The following is a 25,022-nucleotide window of genomic DNA, read 5'->3' as shown; positions in this document are numbered from 1 at the left end:
GCTAACTAAAATAAATATTATAAGAAAAAATGAACGGATGGATTTGTGGCTGCACTGGTCGTTTATAACTTGATTCTTGCTTATTTAAACGACTCAACCACTTCAAATGATAAAGAAATTACCTTTATAAGAAACAAAACGCTGGCGCTGTAAAAAATGTATTTTTTGCTCACTGCATATTGCTCTTCAAATAGCTCATACTATTTCGCACTTCCTTGAGCATCGTGAAAAGCATTGCGTCACTAGTTCGTCGGCTAACATTTTATTGTGAAGGTACAGACGGGAAGTCCTCCTGTCTTCCAGCCGCTGTCTCTTGACGGCCGCAGCCCCGCGCAGCTGCTACTTCATAGGCAGCCAGCGGAGGAGAGCCACCAGTCCGAGTTGGTTGATCCGAGGCAACTAAGCACACCGACTGGCATCCGCGCTGGAGACGAGCGAAGAGCCGCGTTCACTGCGTCCAGTTCCGCCTCCACAGCGCCTCGTGCACCACAGGATGAACCCATTCTGGAGGTTTGGACACTTTGGACAGCGGTGCGCGGTGCGAAACGGGATTTAAGTGGAGAAGTTGGCTTTCGCAGCCGCGGTGCCCGAGCCGAGGACTCTCGTTGTCAAGTTGTGACGGGGATTTCGGACTTTTTTCCCCCCCAACTGTCGCCAAACTGCTCCCTGAAGCGTGAGGACTTACGGATTTTAAAGTAGTTTTGTGGGTTTTTATGAAGTTTAAAGGAGAACGACGGCTGTTTTTCTTCTCCTGAATGCTCGGTGACATCTGAAAGGCTGCGATTTGCTGTCAAAACGGGATACTTTTGGTAAGTACCTTATTATTATGATTATGATTATTATTATTATACACAGACAACTCTCTGCAGCCTCTGAGGCCCGAGAGAAATAGCTCCACTTCCTTGTAGATGTGATTCAGACAGATTGAGCTGTCCAGTCTCCCAGCGTTATGAAGCGCGGAGCCGCAGGAACAGCACTGCGGCCGTGCCACGGCACAGGTGCCGCAGAGGATCTGTGCGCAATCGGCGCGTGTTGGCCGGTGTCAGCGGAGTAAAAAGACGCTTTTCTGCGCGTAATTCCATCTTGGTGTGGAGAACGCGCGCACAGCTTTCTGCTTCTTAGCTTGTTAATGCTGGCTGAACTGCTCGTGGCCCAGATTTGTGACATTACGCACACTGCGTGGCTGGAAATTACGTTTTTCCACCTGAAACTGGCAATTGGTTGAGCCCATTCCCTTATTTCCAATGGTAAAATGAACTTGTTTAAAGAATTATCTCTCATTATAAAGTCATTCTGAACGTATTGAGTGCCTCATTTTTTTAAAATACTGACACTTTGGTTTCTAGAAAATTCCTGAAATGAGGGGAAAACGTGTAAACGCAGATGCATGAATTGTGAAATTACGCACGTTTATCTGTGTGAGGATTAGATGCGTCTAGTAAAAGCTCTGTTTCCATTTATCATCAATTTAAATGTTTCCCTGCATGATTCCACTGTCAAAAAAAAGTGAAATATGGACTTTCATCGCCGTCCCGTGCTCGTGAGGACGAGCACGCCTTTTTCTCCCCACTGCAACAGTGACGTCTTCTCTAGCAGCAGAAATATGAATTACACATCAGCCTCGTTCACAGAGCCGCGCTCCCCGACGCCTCTCATCATCTCTGAAGTTTCTCCAGAAAGCGGCACTTTTTTTCTCCTCCTCTCCTCCCTTTGAATGAACGAACTGTGCGGTGCTCTCCCCTCAGCAGCAGATCAGTCACCCCCCTCTTCAAACACGCGCGCGCTTCAATGGGATTCAGATGGAGATTCTGGCCACTCAGCCGCAGCTTTGACTCCCACCATGTCAAAAACCATCACCGGAGAAAATTACCGGATTACAGCGTCCTCGGGGCTGAAAGGACATCTGGGACTGTTTTATCCTATCAGATGTCGGGGGTGTAAAACAAGCGTGCGGGTGATAATAGTTTTGGCGTTTGGTGCAAATTAATTGCATCTATTGAGCCGAGAAATGTGCGGCATTTTCAATCAGAGGCGCCTCAGAAGTATGTCGGTTCCAAATGAGACTCTGATTGCCTCTTTTCATTACCGAAATTGGCCTGAGAGAATCCCTCTGCGTGGAGCTTTGGGCGCTGTGTTTCTCCTGTTCTTTTATGAAAGAGGAGCATGGCGCATTCATTGACCCCAACTTGTCCCTAATGTGAGAAGAAACGCTGATTTGTGTCGTGCAAACACTATTTGACTGTAATATGCCAATAATACAAGCTGTATGCAGCAGTGACCTTATCTGGCCTCATTGCATCTCTAGGACTCTTTAGATGATGTCACTGATACTCAATTATAAACTCTATTGAGCTTAATATTGCATACCTTAACCTTAATATTCCGTTTGAAGTCTCACTGCGCTGTAACATTCAAAAGAAAGTTGACCATGGCCCTAAAGCAGTTAATGCTTTTCCATTTCTCCCCTAGCTTCACTATAAGAATCCCTTTAAGCTCTTATAATGTGTCTGGGGCATTTAAAACTCTTTATGTCGACCTCATTAAGCATTTTAACTTTTTTAATTTCCCATGGCTGTAATGTTCACAATCTAGTCTCAAAGAGAGTTCTCTATAAATCAACCTATTTTCTGTTGCTTTTCACGCTGTGTGGACTCTCATTGTGTTTTCTTTTCGAGACTTAAAGTGGCCACATATGTATCCTCTGCTTCACGCAGACAGGTGTGGCCTTTTGCTCATGACAAGCCGTCAGTCAGGCTGCACCTCTGACAGCTTTCAAATGCAGAGCTCTCTCTCTCTCTCTGGGCTGATCGATATCAGTAGCTCTCACCTGAGGGTGCGTTTGAGTGTGTTTGGAAACGAGGGCAGTGATGTGATCGGAGCAGTGAGGGGACAAGAGAGATTATGGGGGGGGGGGGGGGGCAGAGAGACATGGAAGGAGGCACTGATGTGGAAGATCACCCACTTGTGTGTCCGTCTATCTCCCTCTCCGCTACCCGGCTGCTGTTTGCACTTGTGCTCTTCCAAAAAAACCTCTAATCCCCCTTTTCCCCCAAAAAATGACAAATCCAGCCCCAGCTGTTGATTCTCCGGCTCAATAATTAAAGATTACCAACACTCCGGAGAGGTGTGACCAGCATGTGACTCGCCTCGCATTGATCCTCACAGAGGGGATGGGATGACAGGGATTTGAACCCCGGTTTAAGCATTTCTTTTTTTTTTTCTGCCTCTGAGCTATTACAATGTGAGGATAGTTCTGCATGATTAATGTTCATGTATTATTCACCGCGCCCGTTGTGTTTCCCTTTCATGCTTTAAGAAAATATTAGCATGAAAACACGTCGGAAGGCTTTGAACTCCTCGCCGGGTCTTTTTAGGATCCATACCGTCTCCTTCTTCTTCTCTGCTTCTTTGGGGTTGTTCAGTGAAATCAAAGTGTTTTTACGTCTGTGGAGGCTGTGAAGAGTTCATTTCCAATGTTCAGCATGTCCACTTCAGTTTAAAAACTTTCATCACTTAATATATCCAGAAACATTGAGGATATAAGGTTGCTGTCTTGTTAAGAAAGGGCATATATGACCTACTGAGTTTACATTTAATCGGTTCCAGTTTCATGCTATCAGTCATGTTGCAACACTTGACTGCTCCTCAAATTCAAGGGTTCGCTTTGTTCACGAGGCAGTCTTGACTATCACCTGTCACCGAAGTCGTCCATCTCTAAGCCTGCGTTGTTTTCCAGCCTCTTCCCTCGTGCTGTACTTGTCTAAACAGATCTGCCCGCTGACATGAACCAAGAGTCGACTCTCCAAGTGAAGTGGCTGTAAAAAAAGCTGTGATTTTCTTTTTTTTTTCACGTGCGTGTGTCTGCCAGAGAAAACAAAAAAGTCTCAAATCGGACAAAAGGCCTGCCATCAGCAACCTACACGCCCCGGAGAGAGAAGAGGCCTTATCGCTCTGCACAAACAGACGTGTTGTAAGAAGTTCGAGGACGGGCTCAAGAAGAAGGGCTGCGTTTAGAACATAAAAGGCCGCTGTATGTTGAAGCCCGATAGGTGCAGTGTTTAGATTAGACTCTTTCTGCTTTATCTATTCATGTGTGTCTTGTGAAGCCCCCCCCCCGGGTTCCGTGTTGGAGAGTGATAATGTGCAAACAGAGCCTCACAGTTTGTGCTGAGCAAGGAGTGGGTCACAAGAAAAACAGTACTGTTAAGGCTTAAGACAACACAACCTCTCTCTGGACTGTGTGTGTGTGTGTGTGTGTGTGTGTGTGTGTGTGTGTGTGTGTGTGTGTGTGTGTGTACAATACACCTCTGTGTGCAGAAGCAAAGCCCACTAGTCTGAAATGTTTGCGTGTGTTTTTTGCCAAACCTGTGCGTCTGTTTTTGTCGGGGTCTCACAGCCAAGGCTATTCTGAAGCTGGACAGAGCCCCTAAAGTTTAAGCTAACAGTTGGTGTGTGTGTGTGTGTGTGTGTGTGTGTGTGTGTGTGTGTGTGTGTGTGTGTGTGTGTGTGTGTGTGTGTGTGTGTGTGTGTGTGTGTGTGCTCACAGCTTTCTCCTCAAACCTCAGTGCATTCCAGCTTCTCCCTGCTAAAGCAAACAGAGAGCGGAGCACTCTGCCGCCGTATAGCTGTCACGCTACCTCCTCCTACTCCTCCTCCTCCTCCTCCCCCCCCTTCCTCCTCCTCCTCCTCCTCCTGCGAGCCGCCGGGCATGTTGGGCTACTGGTACTGTAGATGTCGGCATTCCTCATCCGGCAGGAAGATTAGGGAATCCGTGTCAATCGGTTGCTAAACTATGCAGAGGAGTTCCTCAAGCAGAACATAATGTGATTTGTCTTCCTCCTCGACTGGTTAATGAACTCGTATTGTAGTCTGGGGGGTTTGTTAAGCTGTTCCAATATCAGAGCTCCAATCAAGCCGTTCCATGACGATCAGGTGCTCTGAGAAAAAGTTTCTGAGATGAACTGCAAAGAGGGATTTCCACTGTGATCCCTGAAATCTGGGTGGAATGTCAGGTCAGAATATGGTAGCATGTGTGCAGCACCCGAGGCGTTTCTTGGTGCTGTGTTCAATTTGCAGTCGAATATATTTCATAGTTTCATAGTTCCAGAGTTGATTGCGTGTTCTGCTTCAGTCCGATCTGAGCCCAACGCTCGCGATGAACGTTCTCTCTGTAAATCATTTCTGGTTGATTTCTCCTCATGTTTGTTTGCTTGTTTTTTTCCTTCTCTCCAGGTCAGTGACGGGGAGTTGTTGGATAGTTTCTCGCGACGTCGGAGGCCGCTGTTCTGCCAGACAGCATGCGTACGGAGGATGTTGTCTGAGTCCGAGTCGGGCCTCGCTGCTCTGCGTCTCACCTCGCCGTCCGGAGGAATGACGGCGCTGTGGTGCTCACTCTGGCTCTGCTTCCTCCTGCCCGTCTGCGTCGCTCCGGCCAGGCTGCCCACCGCTCAGCCCACAGGTAGGACACAACAACGCTGCTGGTTCCACCACACTGGGGATCGCATGCGAGCAAAGCCGAAGAATTGATCAGATCACGTGTCACGTATCAAGCAAAATATTGAAAATGTGAGGATTTGCCGCTTGGCTCTGTTTTTTGTTTTGACCTCTGGTTTTTGGACGGTTTAGTCACATGTCTGCTCACATGTGAGGTGAGAGAAAATAAATCCTAAAGCAACACTTTTCTCTCAGCGCAACAACAAACACGCAGCTCAGAAGAATTCTCCTCTCAAGTCAGCTTCACACTCCGTCATGAACCAGCATTAAAGAAGCCTTAAAGGGTGCTCGTCCCCCCAAAAACACCAAACAAGAAAGAAAATGTAAAGCTGCTCATACACATTGGCTTCTCTTCCTCAATTGTTCCGTGCTTCATTTTCCATGCTAATTTGACATCTGCTCATAAACCACGTTCAGTTTTCTGTGTGTTCATCACTTCAAAAGGCACATTTATTGTTCGTACAAATGTAGTCTTTTTTTTTAATTGGACTCTTCTTGCTTCGCTGAGATTTTCTCTCTTTGTACTCGAGGCGGAGAAATACCCAAAGATCAGTCCAAAGTAAACGTTGAGCTGTGTTTGCTTTAATCGCTCCATATTGCGCAAAAAAAAACCAAACAAACACAGCGGAGTAATCTTTTTCTGAGGCGTTAGCCAAGTGTTGTTTCTCCCCCCTCCCTCCCTCCCTTCCTTTTTTGTTTTATGTGAGAGTCATTTAGTCTTTGACACACGTTACACGCTGCAGTGCATTAAGAAAGACGAGGAGCCGGGCGCTCTCTGGACACCTGCCAGCTGACAGCGTGCTTAAGTGTATATCTTCCAAATAACCGGGGTCAGACCAGATAGACTCCAGACTTCAGACACAGACTCCAGTCACAAAAATAAGGACTTAATGCTGTTACACTTGACGTGCTTTGGACTTAACCATTTATATATATATATATATATATATATATCAATGTTATATGTACGTTTTTTTAAGTAAGTGGCTTTGTGATAAGCAAGATTATGTAGCCTTCAGATTCCCGCTCACCCTTTTGCGAGTCATTTCACAATAACTCGCTCATTGTACATAATCCCTTACATGGAGCATTCAGGGACTTAAAAGACTTTCATTTTGACTTCATGTCGATGTGGACTTCCCACAAAAGCAGCCCTGCGTCAGGCTGATGAAGCCGTCTACCTGTGTGTGAATTCCACTCTTTATAGCCAAAAGATCCCTCTCCTCTCCTCTCCTCTCTCCCCCCCTCCTCTCTGCCCTCTCTCATGTAAAACCCAGAGTGTTACATCAGACGTGTTGTGATTGTGTCCGCCTCATTGCCTTCCCTGCTGGGAGCCATCGCAGCCTATCTTACTTGCCATCATCCAAAAAAGCAGAGCGTGTGTTTTTGTTTTTTTGTTAAACCCCTCTGGGAGGCGGGCGTTCAGGCTGTGATCTCACCAGCGTTGGTACACAGACAAGGTGAAATACAGCCGTTATTGTTCCAAGTTTCATCACGATGGGGTGATATTGTTTCCATCGTAGACGTTTCCTGGGGAGATGGAACGTTTTTTGGCTCAGCGTGATGCTGAATATCTCATTTCCAATGGGATACGTGGATACGTATTTATTGGCCTTTTCAGTCAGTGTCGTCCACCTTTGACGTGATCGAGGCTTCTTTATGACCACAGATACAGAATGAAACATCTGGGAAACCTGAATCTTCTGCTTTTGTATCTTCAGTGATAAAGATAGAAAGTGATAATCTGTGGACAGATCTTTTTAAAAGAAGATCTTGATATCATCTTGGAAACCTTAAATATTCAATCTCATGGTCAGACTCCTAAAAAGATGAACTCATTATTGATGGTTACTTGTCTTTAAGCTTTAACATTCACAGTATCCTCTTGTTTCCTCCAGTAGCTCTTGCATTTTTTCTATATAATCAGGAGGTAAAGTAGGCTGTGAAGCCCACATACAGCGGCCTCTGTGCCTGGTGGGCATCTCCGGCCCGCGTCCTGTCTCCCCCGCGGCCCCCTGGCCTCCAGCAGCGTTCCCCACGTCCACAGATGGACGAGCAGTGGGGATAAAATGACTGTCGTTTACTGGCAGATGGCACAATTTCCCCTCAGCCGCCGCAGCGCCGGGCAAAGTTGTCACTTGGGTTAGTGTTTTCTGTGTGTAATGCTGTGTGTGTGTGTGTGTGTGTGGGGGGGGGGGATTAATGTGTGTATCTGTTTCAGGGTCAGAAAGACAAAAGTGCCCTTGATAGTTTACAGCCTATGTGTAAATATAAAGTAATTGAGCTGCAGCTTGGGCAGCCGTATTATTTTTCAAAATGATTTATTGTTTTTCATTGAGCTGTATCTACGTGACCACTGGCCCCTGTGGGCCACCGTAGTTATGTTTTTGAGATGAGAAGATAGCTTTCTATTGAAGGAAAAAACAGCTTTTGTGGATGAGAAGACAACACAATATGCTTGATAAGCTGTTTAAGGAATGCTATATATGACTTAGAATATAAAAGAAACTAGAATAACCGCCTCGTGGTTGCACGTCTCCGCCAACTAGTTTACATTTATGCCTATTCAAAATATCACTTCATCATTTTATCATTTGTGTGCAATTGTCATGATTAACATACGAGTTCTTGAGTTTTGGCCCAAAACGTGTGAGGTCACAGTGACTTTAACCTTCGATCACCAAAATCTAATCGGTTCATCATTGAGTCCCAGCGGACATTTTTGCCTAATTTGAATTGACTCCCTCATGGTGTTGCTGAGATATCGCGTTCAGATCGGACAGACGGACGGACTCCCTGAAAAGATAATGAAATAATAACATAATAAAAATGTGGTTTGGATAGAGGGGTTTCATTTCACAGAACGCCAAACAAACTACAGAACTGCCATACTTCTAAAACGCTCTCTGGAACAGATCTTGACGTCATCCCCTGGTCTGTATTCATGCATGTGTGAGATAAAATGTTTGAGAAGCCAAGTTGACCCACTTGAGACTGATGACAAAGAACAGAGGCTCTGTGTGTGTGTGTGTGTAGGTGTGTGTGTGTTATTCTTCTCGCCTCTGTATTTACTGACCACACACACTCGCCCCCCCCCCAGAAGAAATATGTGGCTCATCTTCTCCGGCGTTCTCTGTGAAACAGCAGACATATAAATTCAACACGTTCAGTTTGCAGCCATTGCGTCTTTGTGTGTGTGTGTGTGTGTGTATTATGTGTGACAGAGCAGGTCTACGTGGAGTCTGCAGTTAAGTGAATGTTATGTCTGTATGAGTAAAGGGAGATTATGAAAGAGCGGCGGTAAAAGAAGATGAAAAGAGAGAACGACAAAAATTGAAGGATAGCAGAGAGTCTGTGTGTAAATGTGTGTGTGAGAACAGCGTGGGTGTGTATGGTCATTACCACATAACAAAGAAAATGTGTGTCCTTTTTAGAGACCAAAAATTACAGCAAGTGTGAGTTTGTGTGTGTGTGTGTGTGTGTGTGTGTACTTGTACAGCTATTATTGTGAGGACCAGTACAAGTTTTAGAACCTGAGTGAGGACTTCTTTGGAAAGTGAGGACATTTTGGCCATTTTATACTTATTCTACAAATGCATGTAGCTTCTAAATGCAGGTTTGCTTTAGTGGTCTAATGCAAACTTAAAAAACGTCCTTGTGTGAGGGAGCTGCGTAACATCCGGCTGTAAATTTCGGCGTGGAGGACGCCGAAAAGTTAAACATTTTTATTGTGGCAATGCTGTTTACTGTTACCGTTGCCGGTATTCTCTGCAGGCCTCACCTAATTTTACCGTCCTACTCTCGTCCACTAAAATGATATCCGTCCGATATATACCATCTACTTTAGTGGATGCAGCATTCGGGTAAGGGATGGGGTCGTGCTTAAATTTGTGATGGTTAAGGTTAGGTTAAAGGTGAGAGGGTCCTCTCAAAGATAGAAGTGCAAGGTGTGCGTGTGTGAGGTCACTGCCCCCCCCCCCCCCCCAGCAGAAACTGCAAATGTCAGCAGGGGTTGTTTAGGTCATTAGGAGACTCGTTAAAACCACGCCATCCGCAGATTTACGCTCACGCTCTACAATTCTCTCTCACACACACACACACACACACACACACACACACACACACACACACACTCAATGTCACTCCACTCTCCCCTTCTCCCTCTCTCTCTCTGACTAACACACACAATTGTCTTTTGAAAACCTCTCCAGTGTTCTGTAAGTCTTTGAAAGTGTGTGTGTGTGTGTGTGTGTGTGTGTGTGTGTGTGTGTGTGTGTGTGTGTGTGTGTGTGTGTGTGTGTGTGTGTGTGTGTGTGTGTGTGTGTGTGTGTGTGTGTGTGTGTGTGTGTGTGTCTATGTGTGTATGGACTGTATATGGTATATTCAGCCAGCAGCTTCAGTGCATAACTGCAGTGAAAACACGCAGCGTTTACATATATACTATATACTATATATATATATATTTGTCCTCTCAAATATAGTGACGTCAATTATTTCAATTTTGAGACGATTTACTCCTTTAAGAAAACAGAAGATATAATAAGACATTACATTATGCTATTTAACATTTATGTAAGAAGTAAATGAACAGTAATATTGCGTGACAAATACCCAGTGGACACGTTTCCACCTGGACAGTTTTGCTGATCAGTTCAGCTTTTGTTCTCTTTTAGTTCAGGATGTTTTAATCCTGCTGAGATACAGAGGCTCAGCCTCAGCGTGCGTTTATAAAGAAGGTAGCTTTCTCCAGTGAGATCATAGTGTAATCTTCTGTGGGCCACTCAACATACCCTTTAATCATCCTATTATGTAAATGAGTAGTCCTCCGTGTGTGGGCTTTACGCGAGTCTGAAAATTGGATCGTTCATCACAACTTAAGTGTAAAGTTACTCCAAGTGGTTTCTCTTCCTCCGCAGCAACACTTTGGCTTTCAGAGTCTCTGCATGAATGTTCATTTCCCTGGCAACATTATCAAGAAAATCTTTTGGCAAGCGTTGGAGGCGCGCAGGCCAAATAAGCTCTGGAGAATGACGACTCGTTAAACAATGGCTGTTCTATCCTCAGTCCATCAGGCACTTAATCTAGTCGACACTTAAGACATTTTGTTGGATGGGAATTAAATATTGAACACAAATCATAGTCCTGTTTACCAAAGGATCATGGTGGGACGCTTCTCCAGCACTCCTTTAGGATTTACAGCAAAACACTTATTAAAATTAATTCATAAATTAACCGGAGGAGGGTCTTAAATTCACACAATGATCGTCTTTAACTTCTTAAAAAACATGATGCTGTAAATTGTGTATAACATTAGCAGTTGAACGTGTTCTACTTCATGTTGTGTCATTTTTCTTTTACATTTTGAATTAAGGCGATTTCTGTATTACAGTCTTTACGCAGTATTTTTTCACGGATAACTCACAGTTGAGTCCAAATGGAAAAAGCTTGTTGCTAAGCAAAATGTTATTAGAGGTTTTCATATCAGATCACAGACTGAAATGAAGGCTTAAATCATTCCCACACAACAAAACTGCATTCTCAATTACGTTTTGAGGGAAAGGTTTTTTCTTCTAGATCACGTTTGTTTTGATGTTTCACAAATAAGTTTCTAATCAAAGTCTACGTGGGGACGAGTTCAGGGAGAATAGATGGGACTTTCATCCAGGAGGCCGCTGTTTGTGTCCCATGTAACTTAAACAATGTAACAAATGTACTTATTTTAAGCCACATTTTACAAAAATGTTGCGTTTCTGTTGCTTTGTTTCAATTAACAACAAGTTTATCACGTGTTTAAAACTGCGACTGGAATTGAGAATGTAGTTTAGTTGTTGGCTGCATTGAAAGTCAGGTCAGATTTGTAATCTTGTTAACTTGCTTAAACTACCACAACCCAGGTTTCATATCGGTAGTTATAGGATTAAAAATGCCAGACAAAACCCAGCTCTGAGTTATTTATTGCTTCATTTATTGTCTGACCTCATATAGATATTCAGTGGTTATCCTTTCATCTGTAGTCACAGAGTGTGAAATCCTCCCTGATGTCATCAGACCGTCTCAGGTTTGGGTTAAATGTTCACCTCGGAGAGCTTTCACCGTGTGTGGAAAGAATTAGCAGACAGCTGTAGATCAGGAGGTCACTGTCAACCAGGGGCCTTCATACGAACCTTGTCTGCAGGCCACGGCTACGTTTGTATTAATACACCTCATTAATGCCCTTTGAAACCCTCTCTGCTTGTCACTCGATGAATTATGTATGAGAATACAGACCAGTCTGTGTGATCTGTCTAAACCCCGACCACCTTTTTTCCGCAGTGGGATTTCATTTTTTGTCTCTTTTCCCTTTCGCTCCCTTTCGCTCAGTTTCAGCACACAGGTGTTTTGTCGTACTTACACAAACACCTTTTAAGCTTTAAAACTTCTAATCATTTTAAATTTGGGCTTTTGTCAAATCCCTGTCAGTTTTTTGGAGCCCTTTGAAGGCTCTGCTTGTTTCACCCTAACGATGTCTTTTGCGGCACGTACACACACACATTCTCTGTTACACACTCACACACCTGTACGTGTCCTCTGCTCTACCTCTGGCTGCGGATCAGTGTGGTTCTTAGTCCGCCGGCTGACAGCGGCGTTGACATACGGTAGGTTTTTAATTACAAAGCTCCCCTTGAGGAAATTGTTGAGATACTTAACAGATAAGGCAAACATGGAGGGAAACAAAGAGGCTCGTTGTGTCGTATCGGGAGGACTGGTTTTTTGGAGGGCGCGCAGGGAGGGGGAGTTGGGGGGTTAAGTCAGCTGGAGCTGCAGTTAAATCTGACGAAATGTTTTTGTGCTGTGAAGTGACTAGTTGATTGTGTTTTATTGGAAACTACGTGTCTCCTTTCAACCGTTTCACCCTGCTCACGTTCTCTCTCTGGCTGACACCTGGATTTATGGACACCATTGATATAGTTGCATAATTCTGATTGAATCGTTGTGATGGGCGGCAATTGCAAAAATGAGCCAATATACACGGTCCTCATGCATGCATATAAACATGTTTGTGTGTGTGTGTGTGTGTGTTTTGTGCCAACCCCTTTGGAAGAGTGTATTTTGTTGCTGGCAGAGGCAAACAGATGGCAGGTTGTGTGCCGAGCTGTAAGGAGTCCAACACACACACACACACAAAGGGAGAGAGAGACAATCCAGGCTTGATCTGTCTCACCCATCAGTCAGCCCCTTGACTCCCCGGCTGCACCCCAAATGGCTCCTCTCACACACACACACACACACACACACACACACACACACACAATCCTCTGCTTGTTTCTGTTTCTTTGTGCTCCTATTGGTTGTGTTACCCCTGTTACTGGTGTTACTGGTGTAACTCTACTTGTATTTGCTCAACTGTTGTCCTGTTTCGGTTTGGTTGTTCCCTCTTAGCGGAGATGTAAATATAGACGGTGCAGTTAAACTGGGGCCCGTGTTGGAAGAACTGGCCCTTGTAAGTGATTCAGATTGCCACCAAAAAAAAAAAAGCCTGTGTTCAAAAAAGAACTCACATAAAATGAAGGTTAGTAGCAATTTATAACATAAGAATATAGTTATTCTGCATAAGGCTAATTTAGGCGCAAAAGTCTGTGTGTGTGTGCTTCGTAATTAATAACTAGCATGCAACGGGGCCTTGTCGTAACTACCTTACTTCTAACCAGAAGCAGAGTCCTGTCTGGCTCTGCTTCACCCCATTTACATTTCTGTGAATGGAAACAAGAGAGCCAACAGACAGTGTTCAGCATGTCATGTGTCTGTGTGGCAGTGAGTGTGTAGGGGTATGTGCTTACCTCCTTGCTTGTCATCGTAAGTGTGTGTGTGTGTCTCTTTCATCCTCTTCCTCCCTCTATCTTCCCTTTTTTTCCCCTCTCCCTCCTTCCTCGTGGTCACACTCTCACATCTGCTCTCTCTGTCCCTTCATCACCTCCTCCTCCTCCTCCATCCCTCCTCTTCTTCTTTGTGTCTGCCAGGACAAATCCAAAATTAGCTTCATTGACTAGACCATAATTAAGTGCAGTATTGCCAAAGCACGTTATACAAGTCGTGAGTAGGATAGTCTCCGCCTCTCTTTCCCCCTCAGCTGGTTGATCCATCATTCTTCATCACCTCAGCTGACACACCTAATATAGAAACCAAACTCGGCTTCCCCACAGACACACACACTCTCTCTCCCCTTATGTTATTTTGCTAGGAGAGCTACAACAATAAACCGTGGTACCGTCTGCAGAGCGTAATGGAAGAGTGGAAAGAAGAGAAAGGGAGGCTTCGGTGTTGTGCTGGCTCGCGGCAGAGAAGTGACAGTCGAGCTGACTCCAGTTTTTTTTTTAAATAACAGAGGTCAGAAATCCATTTGAAAATTCCCATGAAATGTTACTGTAGAGTGCGGTGTATCTGGTAATTGAGTGCATATTTTCCTCATGGGACAACTCTCTCCTCATCGCTGGCGCAGCGTACGGACGCCGGTTCATCTGCTGCGTTTCACCACAAAGTCAGAATCGGAAAACATTAGATTATTTTTTAGCAGTCTGGGGTTTTCTTTCTGTTTATCCAAGGAAGCTGTTTGCAGTCTGAACTTGGTTGCGGACTTTTTAAAAGGATCATGATGTCGTCTTTGACCTTTTATGGACCATGATTGCTGAGAGGAGAACATGCAACAGCACTGATGAACCTGAGCTCAGCAGTGTGTGACACCCTGCGGATACGATGGCCTCAAACCCACGAACTATAAAGTCAGGCTTCCACAACAAAGAGCACAGATACATCTGGTAACAAAGTAATACACAACAAAGTAAATCAACAGCAAGACTTTTTAGATTTTGTTGGCACCTGTTGTGTACCTTTGTTGCACGTCATAGCCCTCCGTTGGTTCCTCTCTTGGTTCCAGAGGACTGTTGCTCAGTGTTCAGGCTGTGTTAGTGTAGATGTCTGGTATAGATGTCTCAGGACAACTGTGCTCCAGTTGTTCTCTCCTCTCTGTGGCCTGTTTGTGCTGTAAGTGAAGGCAGGTCCTGGAGGGGAGGGATGATGGGATTAGAGGCTTTCCTGCTCTCGTCCCGCTCTCATAAGCAAACACACTAAACACACCAGTCCTGCGCTGGAGTTTCACCATGTTCAGATGGCGACCCAGGGAAGCCCATATGCTGGGAACAACTGTCATTTTGATAGTTTGATAGTTCAAACAATTGGTGTACTTCAAAACCTGGCGCCTCGGACATTTTCGGTGCTTGAGAAGAGTAAAAAAGGAGGCAGATAGAAGAAGAGCTAGGTGGTTGTTCAGCAGCAGGCCGGTCCCGGACAGGAAGCAGCTCTGGAAGTGTGTGTGTGTGTGTGTGTGTGTGTGTGTGTGTGTGTGTGTGTGTGTGTGTGTGTGTGTGTGTGTGTGTGTGTGTGTGTGTGTGTGTGTGTGTGTGTGTGTGTGTGTGTGTGTGTGTGTGTGTGTGGGTGTGGGTCCTCCTGGTGATCAGAAGCAGCTGAGACCAGCAGCAGGTTTCATGTGGAGCGCTAACAACCAGAGAGACGGACCCACGCAGTCCCGCCGCACTAATAAACAGCATCATAAACAGAGCAGTAAACGCCTTTATGTCCTGCTGATCCCAACCCAGGGACGCCTTCGGACCCTCATCGGATCAAACTGTTTTACAGAACCAGCCCCTGGTGTTCTAATATGTTCGGCTAAGGTCATGAGTCTAAATCCCCAAAACACAGCCAAAGGAACATTTATATCAGACCAAAAACCAAAACCTTTTTCAGTCAAATTTCCTAATTATTTGGTTTTTGTTCATTCAGTTACCTTTTCATGTACCCGTTTTTCTTATTTTCTCATTTCCCATGAAGGTCTAAATACTATTTCAGTGCCTTCTCCACACTGTCAGGATCGAATCATTTTAAATTCTGGTGGAAATTGTTACACGTACACGACATAGGTTTTACAAAGAACATGTTGACAGTAAAGGACTGGTTTGCAAATATTGTTTGCAGCGATGCCAACCTGCCACAGCGACGCAGAACAATCCGAGCTTTAGGCTTGTTGTATATGTGTGTGTGTGTGTGTGTGTGTGTGTGTGTGTGTGTTCAAGTCCAAAAATACAAGTGTGCTTTTACATACATCACATGACACTGATGTCTTTGTCACCTCTCACACTATCACCATCCCACCCACCACCACAGATATTTGTGGGGGGCAGGTCATCCCAGCTGGGGAGTATCAATAGGTGTGTGTGTGTGTGTGTGTGTGTGTGTGTGTGTGTGTGTGTGTGTGTGTGTGTGTGTGTGTGTGTGTGTGTGTGTGTGTGTGTGTGTGTGTGTGTAGATGGGGGGTTCACTTGCCAGAGTTCAGGGCAGGGGTCGGGGTCAGCGGAGGTCAAAGTTTAACGTTTCAATCAGGCGTCGCCTCGTGCTGCTACGTCAGAGTCCAGAGACGTCTTCCATCAGCTGTTTCTTGTCGTTGGGGGTTTTGATATGAGACGCATTCAGACTGAACTTTTGGATGTCCCCTAAAAATAATAAACCTTTATGTTTAACTATGAATTGGTGCAATTAGTGTTTGGTGATGACAATATATTCCTTTAGATGATAGAATTTTATGAACCATAACAGATTTTGTGGTTTTATTCATTTAGTATCTTTTTGATGGCGCCTTGATGATTTTTCTTTTTCATGGACTGCGTTTGTTCTTAGTTCACGTAGATAGCTCTCTACAGCCAGCACAGCGTTCCTATTTTTGTGCTTTTTCCCCAATTTCTGCTTGTTGTCAGAGCATCAGACGTCCCTCCAAAGTCTCCCAGAGTGACATTAAATCAATTAACCGAACAGACGACTCGTCAAACATCACCCCTGCTCTCTTCGTTAAGTCAAAATTAAGAACAAAGACGCTGCCTAAAAAAAAAGAAGCTTTTGACGTCCGCGTCACGAGATCCAAAAAGTCGCCTTGTAATCGGATTGGTTCCTCCGTGTTGTGAAGGGAAGTGTGATTATGTTGTATAGTGGCCCCACACACACTTCGCAGACATCCTGGCTTTTGTGGGGCCGAGCTTCTTACACTTGTCTGCTGAATTGAAACTAGGCCAGTTCGTCTTTGGAATGACAATTACCGTGGACCGAACCCAGGCTGGATGGAGGGATGGAGGGCAGGTGGGGGTGACGGTGAGGGTCTGAAAGGCTGATTGGGCGCTGCCAAGATGCTCTGGATGTACAGTAGCTTCCGATGCTCGTTAGTGCAGCCGAGCGGAGTGCCAGGCGGGGGGGGGGGGGGGGGGGCTGGCACAGGCCGGGGCGGGATGTTTAGAGGCAACGTCTATCTTTAACTTGATTTTAGGGGCTCTTTTGATAAAGCGCGGCTGAGCTCAGTGAAGAATAGAAGCAACAAGCTGGGGAAACCCTCCCTCCCCCTCCCCCCTCCCCCTCCCCCCTTCTCTTTTCTCCTCTCCTCCTTGATCTCCGCCGGGCCATCCCTCTTTTCTCTCCATCTTCTGCTGGCAGGCTTCTCTCTGCAACGGTGTGAGGTTGTCAGGCTGGCCCAGATTAAGGGCATTGTCCGAAGGTATTTACATCCGGCCAAACCATATTAAACAGAGCTTATGGGGGGTTTTCACTGCACATTGCAGAAAAGAAGAAAAAGAGAAGAGGGAGCTTTTCCAGGACGAGCAGGATGTACAATAGGCATAGCTGTGAAATGGAGGAAGAGAAATGTGCTCTTTATGGAGGTGTGGGGGGGGGGGGGGGGCTGATGGTTGGTGGGGGGGGTGGTTTGGGGGGAGGGGGGGTTTCCACAGATCCTGTTTGAAGGTCATGTGATGTTGAGTGTGCCAAGTGGTTGGCAGTCAGTCCAGTTTTTCAGCATAGGAAGCAGAAGTAAAAGAATCTGTTGGCGGGACGCAGCGAGCAGACGGGCTGCTGCTGAGGAGGAGGAGGAGGAGGAGGAGGAGGAGGAGGAGGAGGAGGAGGAGGAGGAGGAGGAGGAGGAGGAGGAGGACATCGCGGCCCGCGTGTCGCTAGCTCTTCAGGAGATTTCTTAAAAAGATAATCTTTATTCTTTACAGTTTATTAAGCTAACTGGTGTAAGCCTGGAGACAAAAACTAAGAAACTGATTTTTTGATTCATGTATTTTTAAGCTCTTCTCACTGCAGAAACACACACACACACACACACACACACATGATGAAATGTACCCACATGTGCACCGACACACTGTTCCCGTTCCCGGCGTCACACACGTGCACACCGATTGGGCCGTTAAGTGCCCACAGAAAATGTGGAAAGCGTTTGAAAAGAAAAGGAGAGTCCGTTCTCTTTCAGCAGTAGAAGCAAACAACTAATTTCCTGCAATAAAAAAAAGAAAAAGTCTGTTTGTCGCTGAAACGTTTGCCGCTGGTTTGGGAGCACTCTGTGTTAGTGAGGAGGAGGAGGAGGGGAGCTTGATGAAGATGAATGTCTCACCGGCGCATCTGGAATCCATCACTCTCCAAAGTGGTTTAAACACAGGTATGGTTCTAACAGGTATGCGGTTCTGCGTTTCGACCAATACAAGTACCTGTTAAGCTCCCCGACAGGAAGAGAGTCTTGTCATCTTTTACTGTTGGTGATCTTTATCGCCCGCCTGTCTGAAGCTGCCGGGATGTTTCTTTATGCAAAGCAGCCCGGCTGAACAAGACGGCTTCTTTCTGAAGTAGCGACGTAAACCGGTGGAGAGGTTTAAAGGATACCAAACTGGCAGAAGTTTAGTTTTTTTCCTGAGGTTATGTGGTATTACCGGAGGATCACAGGTTCAGTGTTTCAGCGGAGATGAAACCCTGAATTGAAAATCCTCCAGAGCAGAAAATGAATTCATCAAAACTGCCACGATTTAGTTGTTTACTGACGGATGAGGTTCAGAGAATATTCTCCTCACGCTGAAGAGGGATACACATCAGGAAACCCAGACACAAAACAGTCTTTTTAAGGATCAAGTCTAGATTCACACTGTTTAACTTACATGTGGAGTTTTCCCATCGTTAACCTCTGTGCTCTCGAAAATAAAGTTCAGTTATAGAACTGCATCGTCTGCAGTTATAGATTTGCTCTTCAGGAAAACATGCTCTGAATGATCTCAATACCATCTGCATCAAAACAAGCAATCTTACATTTGCACTTATTTGAATGAAGAAAATCGGTCAAGAATAAAAATGTTCAATCTCCTTTGAAAACATTCTTGAATCCGCTGCAGAAGCGTATAACTTGGTATTTGGCCCATTGCTTTACCTACCTTTAAAACATCCATAATACACATTAATCACTGATTTATACAACCTTTTAATCCTAAAAATATTTTGGCATCATTAGATGTATTTTTTATGGCTGTTATGGAGTGATGCGTAAAACCTTTTGACTCTAATACTCAACAAAATGAAACAAGAATTCTGAACCTGGCGTTATCCAAAGTTCAGATTTGGAAATTGACGCAAATTAGCACATATTTGATAAGATGGCGTCTCATTTCCATATTTAAACATAACATATTTGCCCATAATCTAAGTAACCAACTGAAGAAGTTTCATGGTGACGAGTAAAACTGTGTTTATCGCCACTTTAAAACACGTGAGTTTGGACAAAAGGCACATGTAAGTGTGTTTGCTGAGCTGAACGTCATCCGTGTTCCCTCCCGTGACCTGAGATGACAGCAGCCATGGCGACGGCTCCTCAGTTGGGTCCACTTCCTTCTCCTCCAGCATCCCTCACTTTGTCCCTCAGTGTGTGTGTGTGTGTGTGTGTGTGTGTGTGTGTAACTGAGGCAGGCGTGGAAAGGCTCCCCACAAATATAGAGCTCTTTTCATCCACAGGGCCGCAGCCTGCCCGCCGGCCCCTGGAGAAGTTTGTAGAGGATAAATAAACCTCTTCAGACGGACAGAGAAGATGGAGTCTGTATGCGGCGCGTTAATGTGCGACGCGGCAGCATCTCAAAGAGAAGACTTTATTTTATTCTGAAGGGCTATTTGTTATGATATTGAGCCGAGAGGATAAGAAGGGCCAGAAGGGCAGGGGGCCCCTTGATTTATGGAGTGACCGCCCAGCCTTACTCTACACACACACACACACACACACACACACACACACACACACACTGTTCCTCGTTTACAATGGCAGATACATACGTACACACACATGTACGTATCACATTTACACACACACTCAAAGAGTACATATCACACATTGCTTCCAGCTGGCCCCAGGTTCCGGCGAGAGGGCTCCCACCCCCTTCAAACACACACACACTCACTCACACACACACACACACACACACACACACACTCACACTCACACCAGGCAGCCAATAGCTCACACATGCCACACCGGACGAGAAAACAGCGGGAATGTCTAGATGTTGACATGAGCGCTGGAGGACGGCACCAGAACGTTCATTTATCTGCCGCGTCAGGATCACTTCAGATCTGATTCATTCCGGCTTTGATATCAAAACAGGTTCGTCGTCGAGTGGTTCACCGAGAACAAGGAGCGTAAACACAAAAGATTTTGAAAAGACAAAAGGCTTTGAATTAGTGCGTTTAATCAGAACCGAATACGTGCAGGAGTGGCATCGGTGCAGACACACAGTCGCCCTCCTGTTGTTTCAATGGTTGTTTTTTGTAAGATCATTTCTCTTTATTTTAGCCAGAATCTTTCCAAAGACTTCTTCTTCTTCTGGCCTACATGCTGTCTCTCAAAGAGTTTTCATTCAATAATTGTACATTTATGGCATGGAGATGGTCTAACGTAAAGATAATGAACGATGGTAGAAAATGTGTGTTGTTGGCTACTCAGTACCATCCTTTAGAAAAGCACTTTTTTAAATCCTCCTGCCGCTCAAAACCTACAAAAAAAGTCCCAGAAACTAAACTCACTTCCTGTAGAATGTTTTTATCTCTTTTAAGGCGTCATTGTGCAACAGCACCACAGAATGCATGCGTCGTTAGTTAGTTACTGCTTTGTGACTTTGTGATGTTGTGTGACTAGTTTGGGAGCTTCAACTGTGCTTTTCGTGTCATAAATATTTAGAGGAAGTTGGATCCAAATCACTTCCTGCTGTTTCCTGCCGTCAGGTAAAAACCCCTGAGTTCCTTTAAGGGTTTCTGGAGCGCTTGCTGTGGTCACAATGTGGACCTCGTTCTCGTGTTTTCCAGGACTCGAGCTCGTTTAGCCGCCCTGTCGGATTCTCAGAAAACACAAGAGACAAACTGGCCCAGTTTGATTTCACTCACGTTCACATTCATTCAATTCCACACATTCCCACCTTCACGATCCTGCACAGCTGGAAACACAGCAGCTGGAATTTTCTCTTCAGGAATTTAACGTGCCCGCTTACTAATTAGGAATTCCTCTCTATGCATGTTTCTCTTGCCGGACCACATTTCAAAGAGCCGTCTCTTGTCACTGTGATCTAACATTACAGGACGTCCACTTGAAAGCTGCGGTGAGGCTGAAGCCGGTAGATCTGCACCGAAAGGTTGCGCGGTGGCACAAAGTGACGCCTTTCAAACCAAAGTCCACTTTTATTCAAAGCACCTCATTTTTTTTTTCCTCCATATCTTATATCTGCATTTCAAAGTGCAGGATCTGAAGCTGAAGCAGATATTTTGTCATTGACGGTGACCCAAAAAAAAAAGGCTTTGCTCTCGTATGAGGCATAAATCTTTTGTTTTGTTTTGTTCTTTTGGTAAATTGCATTTGTTTCCCCTCCGGCAGTGTAAGCGATGCACAAGCGTTTCACGCTTATGTATTTTCCCAGGATCAAAGCAAAAGTATCAGGATCACACACACACACACACACACACACACATGCATTGACTTGCTATTAACAAATCCTAATTAAATAAGCTGTAATGCTGTGAGGCCGCAGAATGCTGTAAGTACATGAGTAAATGTAGAAGAAAAATAACAGATTAAAAGCCTAAGCGCATGCAACGGAAACTATCTGCATGGTTGGATACCATTAGGTGTAGCCAAAGTGAGAAAATATGTGTTTTGTAATTTGGGCGACCGAACCCTTTAAGCAGGAAATATGTGCTTAATACAAAGGAGCCGTTCCAGTCGAGCCTCGGTGCTGCTGCTGCTCATTCAGAGCTGCCAGAGTGAGTCTCTGGAGATTATTATATCTACCCCATGAAGCCCAATTCCCCGTGTTTAAGACCTGAAGATATTCTAAGAACCATTTTCTCCTTTTCTTTCACAGAGGTCATAAGTAACACACATGCTGGGCTTTGGATTTATGCTCCGTGCGCCGTCGTCTCAGTGCTTTTCGTCCCCTGAATGAGACTTTTCTGCTTTAAAAATAAAAGAAGGAGTGTTGTAAATATCGTCGTCAAAGCCAGAGGCCACGCAGAAAACGCCACAGCCACGTTAAGCACATTATTGACTTAACATCGCCAGGTATTTTAATGGGTGTAACAAGAGAGAGAGAAAAAATATGACTCACAACTAATCTATTCAGCTCACTTTGTCTAAGGCCTGCAGCACCTGGAAGAAAAAATCCTCCGAGTGGTTTGATTTTGGAGCTCTGGCAGCGTTACCTGCTGCTTCTCCCCACATAAACAGCACGTCCGTCTGGCTGCGAAGGGTGCGTTTGTCTCCGCGGTTCGCGTTTCGTCCGCACCAGCAGGCGAGAGCCCATCTATAATTTAGAGCAGCTATTATGTATTCCCCGTGAAGATGGGCTCGTCTGGGCCGCTCCTCATTCACATCTTGCCTCTCAACTCCAATTTTTCCAAATCTCGCTTGGAGGCTGTCTGCGAGGGAAAAGGGCAGCGTTCACTGGTCGCTGCTTGTCAGCGGGGCTCGGTGAGGCCGCTGCCCTTTCAGCGGGGTCAACAGTGGGTGTGTTTGCCATCATAAATCACGCTCTTAACACACCTCATGAGTCTCTTTTCCCATGAGGCGGGCGGGGTGAGCGCTTGTGTACTCCTGTTGCCCAAGCAGCTCATTCAAAAGACTTTCACGCTGGCATATGTGGAAGTTACACACATGTGTGCGTATAAAGTGTCCTTGTGTTGGTTGCCAGAGTGACCAGAGTGTTGCGTGATGTTGCTTTTCTGTCTCTCCCTAACGGCGAGGACGTATAATGGAGGTCTGGATGAGGAGACACCTCTGATGGAGGAGACACAAGGGGACCCACTGTTTGTTTTATCCAGACGTGCCCTCCGTCTCTCCTCCATCCTCAGCCGGCATCCTTGGTGAGGCCGGTAAACATGTTGATTTTTCCCCTGGCTCTGACCGAGCGAGCTCCTGGAGTAAATGAGTCTGTGTGTGACAGGGGGAGGCTGGAGCGGAGGGGGGGTGCGTTCATTCCCACAACAACCCTCGGGTTTGTCTCTTCGTGCCGGAATGAAAAGTTTCCCTTTTCTGACTTCCAGAGGCAGATTAGCTGATAGCTCGCCAGCGGTTCGGCATCACTGCCTCTTTGTTGTAGGAGGGGGGGGGGGGGGTTCTTTTCTTATGCTGACACGATCTGTGACTGAGTTTGCCTCTTAATTACACGGCGGAAACAAAGCAAGAAGGTGTTTAGACAAAATCTTAAACGCTTAATTTTTCTAATTCTACAAAAACCTGTGGGGAGAAAAGTGATTTATGATGTTACACGTAGCAAAACGTCAGAGAACTGCCTGGTTTCCCCTAAATATCTAACATTGTGTCCTGATGTCAGCGGGCCGCTAGTAGGAATAACATTATTGATTAGCCTGCTGTTTAAATTCACCATTTAGCTTATAAAATGTCATCTTAAAGAAGTATCTGATATGCAGATAGAAGGAAGCAAACCTTCGCATTTGAGAAGCAGCACCAGAGAATATTTGGCATTTTTACCTGATAAATGAGAAGTTTTTTTTTCTGTATTTGATTTTGTCTTAAAATTATGAAACGTATTACATATTTACAATCATTTACAAGTTGGATGTGCCTTGAAATATGTTGAAAACAAAACCTAATGACCGTGCCCTCTTCTTGTGCACAGACTCTGTGTCCAGCGAGACGGCCTTCCTGGAGGACTACGTTCTGGGCATGGGGGACACGCTGGAGATGTCATGTGACCTGGAGGACCACTCGGAGCCCATCGTCTGGTTCAAAGACGGCGCCGGGCTGGTGCCCGGCAACCGGACGCGGCTGGGCCAGAGGATTCTGCGCATCATCAACGTGTCGTACGAGGACTCGGGCGTCTACTCCTGCCGGCTCGCCCACAGCAACGCGTTGCTCAGCAACTACACCATCCGGGTGACAGGTGAGAGCAACGAGGGCCGGATTTTAAACTTGTACTTTATGCTTCATGACAGATGTTAGCTCTTGTGTTTTGTGAATATATAAGCCTGGACAGGAGGCTGGAATGGGTTGCATGATAGACTGTGATCGTCTGTGAAGATCATGCGCTTGTGTGCGTCCGTCTGTCCGTCCACGGCTAACCTCTAATGCTACTCGACCTATCGGCTGAATATTTTCTGCGCTCATGTATGACTGTATACTCAAGGCCCTTGCTGACTGTTTTAAACCGTCATTGACTTCTTAACCGGCCGGTAGGGGCTGCAGAAGCAAAAGGCATATCAGCAATTGGCTTACCTAGTCTGTTAAAGGCCACATCCAGAGAAAAGTCTCATTTTGAACCGATAAACGATACGAAGATCCAGTGTCTGATAGGATGGGCGCTGGATCAAAGAAAAGAAAAGTGGAATAAATGCAAATCCATTTCATTTAAATAACACATAACACCAAGGACACGCTAATTGTATTCGGATACTTGAGTCGGTAGCATGAGCTCCAATGGAAACAGGCACTTTGGCTGCACACTGTGGAGCTCTCAGGAAACCGACCGGCCTCCGCTTTTTCTGCCCGGCTGAGAAGCAGACGACTGAGAAACAAAGTATTTCCTCTCAATAAACACCGTGGACCAGTTACAGCAGTGGTGTCGCGACGTGACAGCTTTTTTCTATTATTTTCTTCTCCGGCGCGGTTTCACCTACCGGTTAGCTGCCTGCCAAGCTGCGCACACACACACACACACACACACACACACAGACTCAGCTTGCATGACAGCAGCACAGACTTTCACCGGCTTACACCCAACCAAGTTTCACACAGATTCCCCCTCCTGATGCACAGTCAAAGGTGAAATTCATTATCATATGAGGAGATGAGCAACGTCTTAAGCAAGTCTGCGATGGAAACAGAGCTTTAATGGGAGTGCGGGAGGGGAGGAGGTGAGGGGAGGAGGTGAGGGAAGGAGGTGGGGGGGAGGAGGGGGGAGTGTGGGGGTCAGAAGGGAGCGAGCGGTAGCTTAAAACGTCTGGCGGCTTTTTTTTCCCGTAAAACTCATGGACACCAGCTGAGCCTGTTATTGACAACTAATTAGAAAGCAATTAGCTCGAGACATTTCATCATTGAAAACAGATGGGGTGGCAAGGAATGAGAGAGTTCGCTCCCTCGCAACTTACCCCCCACCTCCTCACACACACACACACACACACACACACACACTCGAACACACACAGAT

At 45.6% G+C, this 25,022-nt stretch overlaps 1 protein-coding gene across 5 annotated transcripts in view; it reads left to right on the top strand.

Moving 5' to 3' along the window:
- Window positions 1-396: 396 nt before the first annotated feature.
- fgfr3 (fibroblast growth factor receptor 3) overlaps window positions 397-25,022 on the top strand; it is a 69,331-nt gene continuing 44,705 nt past the window's right edge. For all 5 annotated transcript variants that reach the window (XM_079175023.1, XM_079175022.1, XM_079175024.1 and 2 more), the window contains exons 1-3: window positions 397-809; window positions 5,233-5,458; window positions 23,496-23,759. In XM_079175023.1, the coding sequence (XP_079031149.1) occupies window positions 5,311-5,458; window positions 23,496-23,759 (412 nt within the window). In that variant the 5' untranslated portion in view covers window positions 397-809; window positions 5,233-5,310. The remainder of the gene's footprint in view (window positions 810-5,232; window positions 5,459-23,495; window positions 23,760-25,022) is intronic.

The sequence above is a fragment of the Pholis gunnellus genome (genome assembly GCF_910591455.1).
Source record: "Pholis gunnellus genome assembly, chromosome: 15".
Lineage (NCBI taxonomy): Eukaryota > Metazoa > Chordata > Actinopteri > Perciformes > Pholidae > Pholis > Pholis gunnellus.
The sequence above is the reverse complement of the archived record's forward strand: the minus strand, read 5'-3'. Positions and strand labels throughout refer to the sequence as shown.